Below are 13,127 nucleotides of genomic sequence, written 5' to 3'. Positions count from 1 at the left end.
TCTCTAACTAAATGCTTGGTTTGGCAGCTTGCTGCTTGTGACACTCTAGCGAAGCGGCAAGTGGCAGGTTGCAGGTTGCAGGTTGCAGGTTGCAGGTACTGGCAAGCAAGTGCTCCTTCCATTTTGTTAAAGCACCTGCCTTCTCCCCTTCTCCTCCTCTTCCCCCTCCTCAACTTTTCAACTTTTCAACTTTTCAACTTTTCAACTCCAAAGTCATTCTCATCTTCTCTTCTCGGATTCCCTTTGACACTATCTTATCGTTCTCATGAAACAGCCCAAGCGACAAAGTTCTCACCATGCCTCCTGAAGATCCCGTCAAGAAACTCCGGGACTGGTATGAAGGCCAGAGTCCGCTTACAGTGGACATCGTAGGAGATTTCGCCGGCCGTGAGTTGTTTGCGATTCATGGCGAATCACTCATTCGCTACTGCTTGGCTGAGGCAAAAGTCGATCTTGATAGTAAGTCTCTTGTCTGGTTGCTTATCAACAATACCCGTGTCTGACTCCATATCTGCAGAAGGCTTTCAGCTTTTGCACGCTGTGCATGCTGTAGAGAAACTACTCAGCGAGTTGAAGCGACGGGATTGCAACTTCGACGTCCTCTTTTTTAGAGATCACGAGAATCTTTGCGTGCCCCAGCAGGCAGTTAGTTCGACCAAAGGTGCCAAGCATCGCCTAACTCGTCGAATTCTCATTCAGCACTTCATCAAATCGAACCTCGATTTTCGGATTATTGAATTCGATTCTTTAGAAAGCAACGAGTGCCAGAACTACTTGTCTGCCCACGGTGTGCATTTTATACTGTGCGATGATGGTCGAGCTAGCACCACCGACCAGGCTACTCACCTGCAATACCTGATATGGAAAGTCATGGCGAGTGGAAGACACGTCGCTATCATCAACTCTATCACTTGGAAGAGTTCAAAGGTCAGAATCCTTCTAAGCCACCATGCAGAACCTACTAACCCTCATAGGTCTTTATGTCATTGTTGAGTGGAAAGAAAGACATGCGTGGCTCATCTCTCAAGTTGCCGATGCTTGAGGCGAAGGAACCTTTATCGCTCTCGGAAGCAGTGCTTCAACAAATAACTCAGCATCCATTCGGGGATGTGTATTATCCTGCAAGAGAAAAGCATGCTATGGCTTTCTGTCGTGCCTATATCGAGCATTACGCTTCTGCAAACGAAACCACCGAAGCTGACCTGAATCGGGTGGGAGCTTTCCTTCTCCAAGTCGCAACCCTCAAGTATTGCTCTCTTCAGGAGCGATCCTGCGTGGAATTTTGCAATGAAGACGAAATGATCGAAAGTCAGGACCACGAATTTCTCCACATGTTCTGCACAGCAACCCAAGGTTTGATAGAGATGCCATCCGAACTGAATGAACAGGAAGGATGGGAACTTTTCGACATTGTCGATGGGCGGGTATTTTTCTATCTCCTTCGGGCGATTAGAAGCGAAGGAGATATTCCCTCCAGAATTCTAGAGCATGCCCGTGTTCTCTATAACGAGACTTTCAGAGGATGGGACCGAGAAGTCAAGCAGCCCTTTGCTACACTCAAGTCATCCAAGGGCTCGCGCCCCCCACCAAAAGCTGAAAGGAACTTGACTGCATTGCCTTTTAATCATCTCGCCCTGGAAAGCTTTCTGAGAGACGTCGAGATTGGAGAGTCAGAAGAGATTCAGGATTCTAACGCAGAGCTTGTGTTCGAAGATCTCAGATATTGGCATGCCTACAAACTTGTCACCCAGCTCAAGGGCAGTGAGACACTTCCTGTTTGGTTTGAAAAGGCTCGACAGAAGAAAATGCAGCGACGAATGGCTGAAGTCATTTCCTATGCGGCCAGTCTTACTAGTTCAACTGGCAAGACGTTCAATCGAGAAACTATCGTGGTAGGCCCCCAACCGAGAAAAAGCATTGTTACTGGCAGCAAGGTTGCCAAGCCCAAACATCACAAACAAAAGCCCGGAAAAGGAGGCAAGCAGAACGCCTTGTTGGAAGCACAGAAGCGCAACGATGAGAAAGCAAAGGCCAAACTAATGGACACCCTGAACCACTGGCGCGACAAGTACAAAGAATTTGAGAAGGTCAATAGCCCAATCGATCGCTACCTCAGGGCTTTAGATTTCCAATCCATAGGATCTAGCGGCAGCCATGATGCCGTAAAGCCAGAGGTCCAGCTGTATTTATGTCATATATTGATGGAGATATGGATCCAGGTGCGTAAGAAAACTCGTGAGGATTCACGTGAAGGTAAGTGATTTCATCGCTCTGGTATTGATACTACTAACAGTGTGTGTTAGGGCTGTATCTAGTTTCGATGATCTGGAGCTGGCTTGGGAAAATATCCAAGTCGGCTCATTGTACACCAGACATCGCCAACGCTGTTCAAGAGGTTCTCAAGGCACTAACGGCGACTCCCTTGCCTATCGCCACTCTCGAGACTTCTCGAACACTCCCGTTCTATATCATATCAACAGTTTTAAAGAAGGCTCCCAAGTTGGTGAAGAATACTCGACTTCTGCAACTTGAATATAGAGGCCCCTACATAGATAGACAATTTGACTCTCGATATAATGCCAGAGTGCAGTTTAAGCCTAATGCCTGGTAACGCGATATTCTCGATTATATAGTACTAATAAAAGCTTTAGTAAATTAGATTACTGCGGAAATAGAAGTATAATTCTCTAAGTTATACTAGAAGTAAATAGGCAAATCAATATAGGCAGTTTATACTTAGGACTACCGCATTAATAACCCGTCTTAGTGCCAGATCTTGGTCACTATGCCCTATATGCTGCAAATTATATTAATCTCCCACGAATGCGACCGGCATAAATGCATAGTCTTGCCAAGTGAAGAGGATAATCTTCGATGAGGTCTATTGTATAGGATAGGCGGATAATAGTGTTATATAGGAATAGCTGCTTCTCCTGGCACCTTGCTTAATTATTGCCCTTTTGGCTATGGTAGGCAACCCTAATAAGCTCAGAGACTGGCTATCAATGGCATAGGCAAAAAAGGGTTATTATATAAAGATAGTTATCCACGGGGTGAGATATTTAGATCTCTGTAAGTTTATATATGATCTACTGAAGGATTTTGCTTTCGAGGGCCTCTTAAATTTGTCGCAGCTTCCCGTTCCTGGTTTAGATAAAGGCAACAGCATCTGTCATAACTTCAGGTTTGTACATCCAGTGGCTGCACTGAAGGATCGGTAGGTTGTTTTTGTCAAATTTGATACACGTTACTGACATCGTATAGAAACAGATCTGTGTTGGATGACGTGAACCTGGAGGCACGAGACTGTCTCACACTGTGGAAGCACATGAGAAAAACAATTCCTGAGACACTTTTGCCCGAGACAGCTAAACTAGATCCCGTGAATGTCTTACCTGAATGGATAGAAAAGCAACATGTTATTGGATGGGAAAAGGACCTGAAAGTTGTGCTCAGGAGAGTCATGAAAATGGAGAACTCGCCATTTCCTGACCTACAGGAGAGCCTTGCGAATCTGGAGTCTTTGAACCAACCCGTTGTTCCCCTTAAGCGACATTTTCAGAAGCTTTTCCCTTTGGTCTGTGATCTCCACAGACTAGATTCGCTGCCAGCTCTTGTGTTCAACTACGACCGCTCAGAATGCGAACAATGCGTCCAACATATCCTCATCGAACTCCAAACTGCAGAGAGCAAGTTCAGGGAAATAGACCAGGCATGGCGACAAAAGGTCCAAAAGTTCGAGCAATGGAAGAAACAGAAGGACAGTGACCGTGATATCGATCGATCTAATACTATAGAAAGATTCTTTCCCAATCGGTCTAAAGATGCAGATGATAGTATTTCCAAGCTTGACCTGGTTCGTGAGGAAACGAGTGAGGATATCAGCAGATGGGAAAGCTTCGACCCGGAGGCACCTTTGGATCAATTCAGTTTTGCAGACATGACGAAGATGCAGCAACATGATTTCGACGATTCGGTGTACAGTCTGGGCAGAGACAAGGTCGAATCATGGTTAATCGATGCTCTTCGCCGTGGGTTGGGCGTTTATCACGCTGGTATGAACCGACGCTATCGTCAGATGTAAGTGCTCTCCTTTCAAGACGTGCCCCAAGCCGCTCGACATCGTTCACAACCCCCTCACAGTTCATGCCGTACTATTCCAACTAACAGAGTCCAGCGTGGAAATGCTGTTTCGCCGGGGCTACCTCAGGGTAGTTATCGCCACAGGGACGCTCGCACTTGGTATCAATATGCCCTGCAAAACTGTTATTTTCAGTGGCGATTCCGTTTTCTTGTCGCCCCAGAATTATCGACAAGCCTCTAGTTATGCTAGCCGAAGAGGCTTTGATCTTCTGGGTAATATTGTTTTTAATAGTATCTCCTAAGAGCGAGTTTATGAAATCATGTCTTTGCGCCTACTGGCCCTAAGAGGCCAGTTTCCTGTTTTAACTTCTCTAATTTTTTAATTATTTATCCTTCTTAATGGCATAGGTAATTCCCCTTTTGCACTTAATGTAGTTAATACGCTTTTATTATAAACTTAATTATACCTCAGAGGACTAAATGCCGAAATATCTATTAAGCATTATCTATAGTTCTTAATTAAGTACTTGCAATATTAGAATCTTTTATTAGTAAAAGGAGTACCTGTAAACTTTACTAGGCTAGTTAGCTATTTATATTTCACTGAGAATACTATTTTTGCATTTTACTTTTTACTTTAGGGAGGCTATTTTTATAGATTATATAGAGATATTAAAGATACTTAGGAATATATCCTTTGTGAATTAATATTAGTGCTTAGTTATCTTTTTAACTGCATTCCCATTAAGCAAATACTAAAGGTTACTGCTATAGCAGCCCAGTCTTTATTAGAAATCTTTTTAAGACGGCTACTAGAGCCTGCAGAGAAGCTCCTTATTGGCCATAATTAGGATATATTATTAATCTTTAAAAATTATATTAACTTATACATTAACCAGCACCTAGGGGATAAACCAGACCGCAAACTACCCCTAACTAAGGTGTTGGTTGGGCCTAGGAAGCCTTGCGAGTCCTCGTTTATAGGTAGAAACCTGACCCTGATTCGATCACCGTTCGCAGCCCTGTCTAGATTTAGTGATAATTTTATGACCATCAATGATTTATGCTCAGGCATAAGAGGCAGTGTTTTCTTAGAGGGGTCTGCCATACTATACATCCCTATCTGGCCTTATAACACTGACACTGAATTTAACGCTTATATCTATGACTTTTTTAAATATGGGAGTTTAAAGGTACTCATATATAATAACCGCATCAAACAGGGAGATATCTGGTTTTACCTAAAGGATTTTTCACTCGTGCTCAAGACCATTGTGACCAGTCTAAAGGGCGTTATGAGTGCTGAAGGAGACTATGATCCTGACGATCTTGACGAAGATGACACCTACATGGAGGAATCAGAAGTCCTAATCGAGGAAGCAGAGACACAGAAACCAGAAGAGGTTGTCAAGAAGATCGTCAAACGTCCCAAAAAGGCCAAAGTTCAAGAGAGCTGGGATGATGACAGTAAAGAAGAGTCAGACCCTGAGAACACTGGATCGACTACTGGGACGTCACAGTCGAACGCGAACAGAAAGGGTGGGTTGATCTTGGTGCTGAAGGCTTTCAAGTTATTGGAGGAGGAGTTCTCAAAGAAATTTTACAAGATCGGGACATTACCAGTCGTTACAGGACACATACATTGATTCAAGGCCGTTGAGATTTCATCCATCGCTAGTCCTAAACCAGGTACCAATACTAAACAGATTTCGCAAAGTCCACGGTTGCATACATACAGTCTCAGCGGCAATGCAACTTGGAAGAGGCAGCGGTCACCCTCGGCGTGAATCTGATTGACCGCCTCGCTGTGAGGGACTGATACAAGTACATTCATTATCTTACGTAGTATAGAGTGGTTCTCGCAATGCTCGTGGCCAATGCCTGTTTATCTGATTCTCGTGTTTCGCTACCCCTGCTGCGAATCTTTATGACAGGTAAAACGAATTGCTTTTTTCTTGTCGGCGCCAAACCTGAATCCTTGTGATTTTCACCCAAAGCTGGTTGTTAGTATGACTCGTTTGAGATCGTAAAAGGTAACAAATCTGGGAGTCGGTGTGTAGAGAGATAAATCATCATTCCAAATGAGTCAAGCTGCAACATAGGTACCTATGGTTACAGGTTACTGTTCTGCCCCTTTTTTTAGCCCCCTTACAACCCTCAAGTTCTAGAAGTACCAACGAAAACGCCGAAGAAGGCTATAAACCCTTCTGGAAGAGCTTTTCTTTGGAGGGGTGGGGGGGGGGGGGGGGCTCAGACCAGGGGCGGGCAGGGCAATATGTACGTACCTTCATGCTACAAGTAATGGGACAGTGCTTCCCCCACGCACTTTACGCACTACAGTGGGCGTCAAAAAGTCCTGACCCGATAGAATTTCCCCACCAATAACTACTATCTTTAATACTTTTTTAATAATACTTATAAAATAGCCATTAAAAAAAGAAAAAATTCTAATTAGTATTTAGCTTTTAAATAACTATATTAAAAATTTAAAAATTAGCTTTATCCCTTTAAATAGCCGCTTAAATAAGGCTTATAAATCTAGATTTTCTTTTTATATAGATTTAGCGTAAATCTAGGGTTAAATTTTAACCCTTACTTTTTAATAATTCTTATATTACCCTATATAACCTTAAAATAGCTAGCCTATTATAGATATAATAGTTAAGTAGTTAAATTAGTTATATAAAATTAAAAACTAAATATAGCTATTTTTTAAATATTATTAAAAAAGTATTAAAGATAGTAGTTATTAGTGAGGAAATTCTATTAGGTCGGGACTTTTTAACGGAACTGTACTAGTGCTATGCATCTTCAGGGGCAGGGGACTGCCTGGCCTGGTCTGTTCTGGGCTATTGGCGTTTGCTAGCCACTATCGAGATGCTGCATACAATGAATGGGATGCAGGAAGAGTGCCAGGATTAAAAGACGAGGGCCTCAATGGCGTCATTGAACATACAGGAAACATGGGCTTGTATGTATCAACCAAGATTTGAGTATTTGCTTCGTTGGCTATGTATAATTTTGGGCTCTTTTTAAAATCGAGTCGCCTCTAAATATCCAAATAAACAAAATGACAGTAAGCTTGCAAGTATTTTCCTCCTCTCCCTCAATCCAATATGTGTATATACTAGGTATATAATGCTCAGCAACCATGAGTGGTATCTCCTCCGAATCCCTCCACGTTAAAAAGGAAAATCGAGATCCATGATGTTCAGAAAACCATTTGCCATACCGAGTAACCATGCAATGCAATTCTTGTAAATAAATCAAAACAAATAACAGATGTGCCTCTCTATAAGCAAAATCAAGCAAATGACTGGCAAGGCCTAAAGGGAAATACATACATGAATGTATATACAATCGCATGTGTTCGAATTGGGGTTTGCACCCCAAGGGGGTATTCTTTTGCTGTACGTCACTGCTGATGGTACAATGTAACAAGTCGAGAAAGCACTGGGTAGGCTAGAACCAACCTCAAGATACCTGTACTCGACATAATGGTGCGGTGCGATGCGCCATCCATCCATCCATCCTGTTCATATCCAAATGTGCGCAATCCGTGCGCAATCCGTGCGCAATCCGTGCGCAAAGGGGTATTGTTGCGTTATCCGTCAAGTACATCTTGGTTGGCGAGGCGTCTTGAAACGCACTACCATACTTTGGCACGCTTCCATGATCTCTTGCGGCGCGTTTGAATCAGTTCCCAAAACGCCATTTCATGATGAAAAGTTGATAAGAAAGTCATCAGTGTGGGATTGAGTGTGAGAATTATATTGATCCGACTACTGCCCATGCGATGTCATCTGGAGATGATGAGGCATGGAACGTGGGTGTCCTTGATCGCTCATCGAATGAGGCATCTGGGGAGGTGCAGCCATGGCAACGGGTCTTGGGGTGTGATAGCCAGGCGCGCTTGTGCCGCTCGAGAAGCTCGAATTGGTCCTGGGATCATAGCTGAACAGATCTCTCTGAAGGCCCTCAAGAATGTGCATGTCTGTTCGGAGTGCACTCGTTGCTGTTGCCGACTGTCGCAAGAACTGGATTGTTTTGTGGAACAAAGTTCGCAGCAATTCCTCGTCCACATAGCTGTGAAGCACAGGGTCGCGGAAAGCAGCCGAAAGAACCAAGAGGTTGCCCCATTGACTGGAATTGGTCAGCATAGTTGGTCATACACGGTTTGAAGGAGGGTAACTCACGCATGGGCAGTGCCGAAGATATTGGTGATGATCGGCCTCTTGTCTCCTAAGCCATGGAAGGCGCGGGTACTCTCGATAAGTGCCTTGATGCCTTTCTTAGCCAGCTCAACCACTTGGGGATCAATGTCTCCAATCGTCCTGGCCTTAGGGTGAATGACAGGCGCAGTGACGTCTTGTCGGAATTCCGAGCTGACGCTAGGGAAGTTAGGACTCGAAGCATGATTTTTGATCGAGTGCGAGAACTGGAGAATCTGTCGGATAAAGGGGCGATAGGTGATAACCTGAGCGCCCCAGTACTTCGCCCGCAATCTTGCAGCCAAGATATCGTCGGCTGGTGGGTCATCCTCTCGAAATGCGAAGCTTGGTGCGACCCAGTGCATGCCAGAAACAGCGTCAGATACGACACCCACATTTCTGAACTTATCCTTGCCTCCTTTCCCGGGGTCTTCGGGTGCATAGAACATCCGATGTATGCTGTTCAAGTGGGTTCTCAGATACAATTGGCCTGGGTAGCTGTCTAGAATGCGTTGGTTGAAGCCTTCCAAGAGACTCATGTTGGGATGCGGCATGTCGTCTTCATAAGATAGCAGTCCAGATGGGGGAAGTTGCATTTCAGCAATGAGATCACTCTCAAGCTGCAGACAGGTCCAGAAAGTCAGAGCAAGCTGGTTGTACTTAGTCTCCTGAATGAATTCGCTGTTCCGCTTAATTCTTCTCATCTTATCCAAACTCCTGTGGTCTGATTAGTCGTCGATAGCCTTTTAATTGGGTTTCCCAAAACTTACGGTCTCATGATGACCTGCAGCTTGTGGCTGGCTTTGTGAATGAAGGCAAAACTTTCCATCGGTCTACCCAGCTGACCGTGATATAATCCAGCGAAGATGTTGGCATAAACATTCTTCATATTGTTATACGCGCCAAGGTGGTTTCCAAGAATATCAGTGGCATATGCAAAATACTCTAAGCCCGGTATCACCTCATAGTTTTTTTTCAAGCTGTAGCCGGAGCGGAAGCCGCCCACGCCATGAATGGATGATCGACGACTATGTACGTTTCTTTCTTGCTCCTTAGGGGATGGCAGGCCTGAAGAGTGCGAGTGGGATGAGTATCCTGGAGGAGAGCCTTGGTTAGGTGAAGGCGGAATGGCTCCGTTGCGAATGGCCGGGCTACCATGGGGAAGCTGTTCGGTAGGGTGGACGACATCAGGTACGTTCTCACGGTGAAGGCAAACCTTACCCAAAGCCAGAACGGTGAGGACTAGAGCGCTGTGGATGGACCGATCTGGTCGACCAGCACGTTGTGGCGCGGGTGTGGGTGGCTCGGAACCATCCGGCCCTGGCGATCGTTTCCTTTTTGAGCCTGCAGCTTCTGGCGTCTGTGAACCTCCCCCAACAGCAAACGTAGGCTTGGATGCTTGTGGCTTTGCGGATCGTGGATGTGAGGCTGGGAGATTATCAAGAAAGTGCCTGACCCAGTAATCCAGTAGCTTGGGCTGTATGATAGGGTGCATATTGAGGATGTTTTCTTTGAAACTCTCGACATACGCCCACACTTTCGACTCTGAGAAGTCAGGGTTTCCGTCAAATGCCAGGACGCCGCCCTTATATTCCACTTGATCGGGAGGACTGAGTCCACCTAGTTGACCCCAATCGGCGGCTGGTGAAGGAGATGCCATATCGGATGAATCGTCAGCCATATCCAGGTTGCCATGGTCGGTCGGTTCCCGGACGTGTCGCGAAGGGTGAGAATCTTCGCCTCGTCCATAAACAATCAAGACTCCGCGGTTCTGCTCTTGGCTAATGGGATACTCGCTGATATACCGAATACCCTCTCGCTCAATGTGGTGCTTTGTCAGCTCACGAACAGACGGCCATTCTAAAAGTAGCCCGGCCAATGTTGTGTGATTAATAGGAATAGCAGGCTCTCCAGGAGGAACAGGCGGACCTGGCTCCACCTCCATCTCATCTTCAGCCATCATACGAAGTGGCATAGATTCTGATGAGGGGTGATCGCGGTGAGCATCGGCATAGTAAGGGTCGGCAGAAGCGCCATTGGCCACATAAGGCGATGCTGGCGCTCGTTTGTACTCTTCTTCGACGGTTGGTTCGGTTTTGAGCGTTGACGCCAGAAGGTGTTTTGGTAAAACCGACTCCATCTTGATCATCCTTTGATCAACCCGTCCCAAATGAGAAATGATCGAATTGAGTGTGGTCTGGACGGTGCTAAGACCATCTAGAATGTCGGCTTGAGCCTTATCCGTGCTATTTCCCGTATTTAGTTATAACATCTGTGAGAAATGAAGTTATCAAACCTACGCTTTAGGAACGGGGTCACGGTATTTGCACTCCACGCCCTTTTCTTTACAAGTTTTGCATGGCTTTGTCTCGTCACACTTGGCCTTCAACTGCCGACAGCTATCACACGCCTACTCCTTGTTAACATTTAAACGGTTTGGCGCCTAGAGGGAATAGTACCTGGGAAGCTCGCGTGTTCTTCTTCTTGGCGGGTACAGACGACGAATACACACTATAGAATGGCTCGTGGCCTGAGGGATATCCATGTTGCTCGTAAGATGCTTGATGAGGTACAGGGGTGGGTGGAGGGTAGCTGGGCGCACGATAGCCACCCGGAGTCGGGGGCATGGAAGGCGCGCTATCGTAATTCATGTGTCGCGAGTTATCCGAGTATGCGCCAGGAGGCGGTGGTGGTGGAAGTGAAGTCGGCGGGAGATGTGGTGTGGACGACATCCCCTCGGGCGCATGGCCCGTCGAATTAGGTCGGCGTTGATCCTCGGTAGGGTCTCGTTTTATCGGAGGATCTCTTGGGCCGTAAGGCGGGTACGGGTGATGCGCTGGATGCGCCGGCGATGGAGGCAGAGACGGGTGCTGTTGCGGATGCGGATGCTGCTGCGGGTGCTGGTGTGCGTGTTGCGGTGGATGTTGATGTGGGTGTTGCTGTCGGTGGTATTCTTGAACAGGAGGATAGGGCTCTGGCTCATGATGGCGGCGATCTGATTCGTGAGGCGGTTGCGCTGGCGCAGCGTGAGAAGGCGTCGGTGGAGCTGAAGAATGCTCGATAGGTCGTGGAGGATAATGCTGATACGGGCTCGGGGGAGGGTGAGGGTGAGGGTGAGGGTGATGTAGAGCGCCGGGCGGAGGCGGCGGCGGTGGTGGAAGTTGATGAGCGTGAGGATGTGGTAGTGATACTCCTTGTTGAGGTGTACCGACAGGCCACGAAGAGAGGCGCGGGCGTTTACTATCGGGAGGTGCTGGATCCATGCTTGAGTACTATATATGTATTGTAGTACTTGCACACATAATCAGGAACAAGGCGAAGAGAGAAGCAGGGACCACGTAGAGGCGGTGGCCATGGATAGGTACGAGAGGATAATGGCAGAGGCGAAACAAAAAAGAAAGCCCCGGGGAGTGAAGTGAAGCTTCCAATTGCTTTGGAAGCTGGAGGGGCGGGTGATAATTGGGCCCTTCAGCAAGAGAGGTTGAGAGACCAGGAAAGCATGGGGGTGGGCGTGTCTGAAACGACTGGGTATGATGACATGTATGTGTACGAAGTACCGTACCCGTCAGTGAGAATTGAGTGAGGTTTGAGAGAGGTAGAGAGACAGGAAGAGAGAAACGAGATGTCGAGTAGACTCTTCCAGCCAGCCCGGGCCCCGGTGACGCGGTAGGATCAGCAGTTGGGCAGAGACGAGATGGAGATTCGACAAGCTCTTTCGGTACCTGGGAGACGGACAGCGGTGGGGGAGCACAGACGCGACGCTGGTAGCGAAACGAATTGTATTGCACAGTGAGAAGCAAGGGCAGCGTGAGCGATGTAAAGGTACGCGCTCGGGACTGTGGGAGAGCTGGGGATTGAGGGAAGAAAGGCGCAAATTTGGTGAGCGAACGGATCGATTCTTGGGCAAGTATGATGTCGACTTCAAGTCGAGCGCAAATTTGGGACCGACAGCCTCAAACCCCAAGGCACAAAAGACGGTCTGCCGGGGGTGGGCGGGCTTGGGCGGACCAGACGCAGGTAGATTTGGAGCCAGTTGACGAACCGACCCTGCCGAGTTGACAGTCGGAGGAGGCTAAACAAGACCAGGGGGTCAAGGAACCTAGATGCCTGGCTGTGACTGGGGGATGATGTCGGCGAAGACACTTTTTTTTTTTTTTTTCCTGTGGCGGACCCCTGCTGCCCGTTTTTTTCTGCCACCCCATGCACCGCAAACCAAGTGGAGGAAGAGTTTCCAGCAGGGAGATGAAAGTAACTGTACCTGGAACCGCGAGCTGTACAACACAGTGGCCTGCAGCTTTTCTGGTCGCTGTAGTAGGTAGACAGACAGACGTCGCTACCCGCTGGTGCGGTCTAGTGTTTTCTTCTGTTGCCCTTGCGTAAACTATACCCTTTGCTTTAGGCTGATGCACTGTACGGTACAGAGTACGGTGCCGTAATCTGTAGCTCAGTGAATAATTGAGGTTTAGGTCGGTCGATGATTGCCGCATACGGTCAACGAAGCGGGTAGAAACGTCGTGGTCGCAGGATACAAACTATGTATGTACATGAGATCAAAGAAGGGCACCGACTGACTGTACTAGAGCAGGTAAGCAGATAAGCATGTAAGCAAGCGAAAGCCCACTCAATCACTACCTACTGGATAGATAGTGCTGCGCGCATACCTACATATGTAAATGCAATCAAGCGCGACATGCGATGGAACTTGGTCAACACCGCAACTTTGAAATGGATGGATGGATGCTCACGAGAGGCCATGCGACGGACCGTTCGAACCAAAAGGTACAAGCTCCAGACGGGAGATGATGGCTGGGTGGAGGTCAGTAAAGGTAAAGT

At 47.0% G+C, this 13,127-nt stretch overlaps 3 protein-coding genes across 3 annotated transcripts; 2 read left to right on the top strand and 1 right to left on the bottom strand.

Moving 5' to 3' along the window:
- Positions 1-296: 296 nt before the first annotated feature.
- On the top strand, positions 297-4,385 carry FSST1_005887 (uncharacterized protein; the record flags this gene model as incomplete). The annotated part of the gene is made up of 7 exons (XM_083232203.1): positions 297-459; positions 518-927; positions 975-2,257; positions 2,304-2,499; positions 3,099-3,217; positions 3,271-4,080; positions 4,178-4,385. 7 exons carry the CDS (start codon positions 297-299, stop codon positions 4,383-4,385), a joined length of 3,189 nt encoding a protein of 1,062 aa, XP_083089317.1.
- A 993-nt stretch (positions 4,386-5,378) lies between these two features.
- FSST1_005886 (uncharacterized protein) lies at positions 5,379-5,729 on the top strand (the record flags this gene model as incomplete). The annotated part of the gene is made up of 1 exon (XM_083232202.1): positions 5,379-5,729. One exon carries the CDS (start codon positions 5,379-5,381, stop codon positions 5,727-5,729), a length of 351 nt encoding a protein of 116 aa, XP_083089316.1.
- Positions 5,730-7,865: 2,136 nt separating this feature from the next.
- Positions 7,866-11,557, bottom strand: FSST1_005885 (Zn(II)2Cys6 transcription factor domain-containing protein; the record flags this gene model as incomplete). Its single annotated transcript, XM_083232201.1, has 5 exons — positions 7,866-8,226; positions 8,280-9,011; positions 9,065-10,540; positions 10,595-10,704; positions 10,754-11,557. 5 exons carry the CDS (start codon positions 11,555-11,557, stop codon positions 7,866-7,868), a joined length of 3,483 nt encoding a protein of 1,160 aa, XP_083089315.1.
- Between the last annotated feature and the right edge of the window lie 1,570 nt (positions 11,558-13,127).

Source organism: Fusarium sambucinum, chromosome I (genome assembly GCF_050947815.1).
Source record: "Fusarium sambucinum isolate potato_lamoka chromosome I, whole genome shotgun sequence".
Taxonomy (NCBI): Eukaryota; Fungi; Ascomycota; class Sordariomycetes; order Hypocreales; family Nectriaceae; genus Fusarium; species Fusarium sambucinum.
The sequence above is the reverse complement of the archived record's forward strand: the minus strand, read 5'-3'. Positions and strand labels throughout refer to the sequence as shown.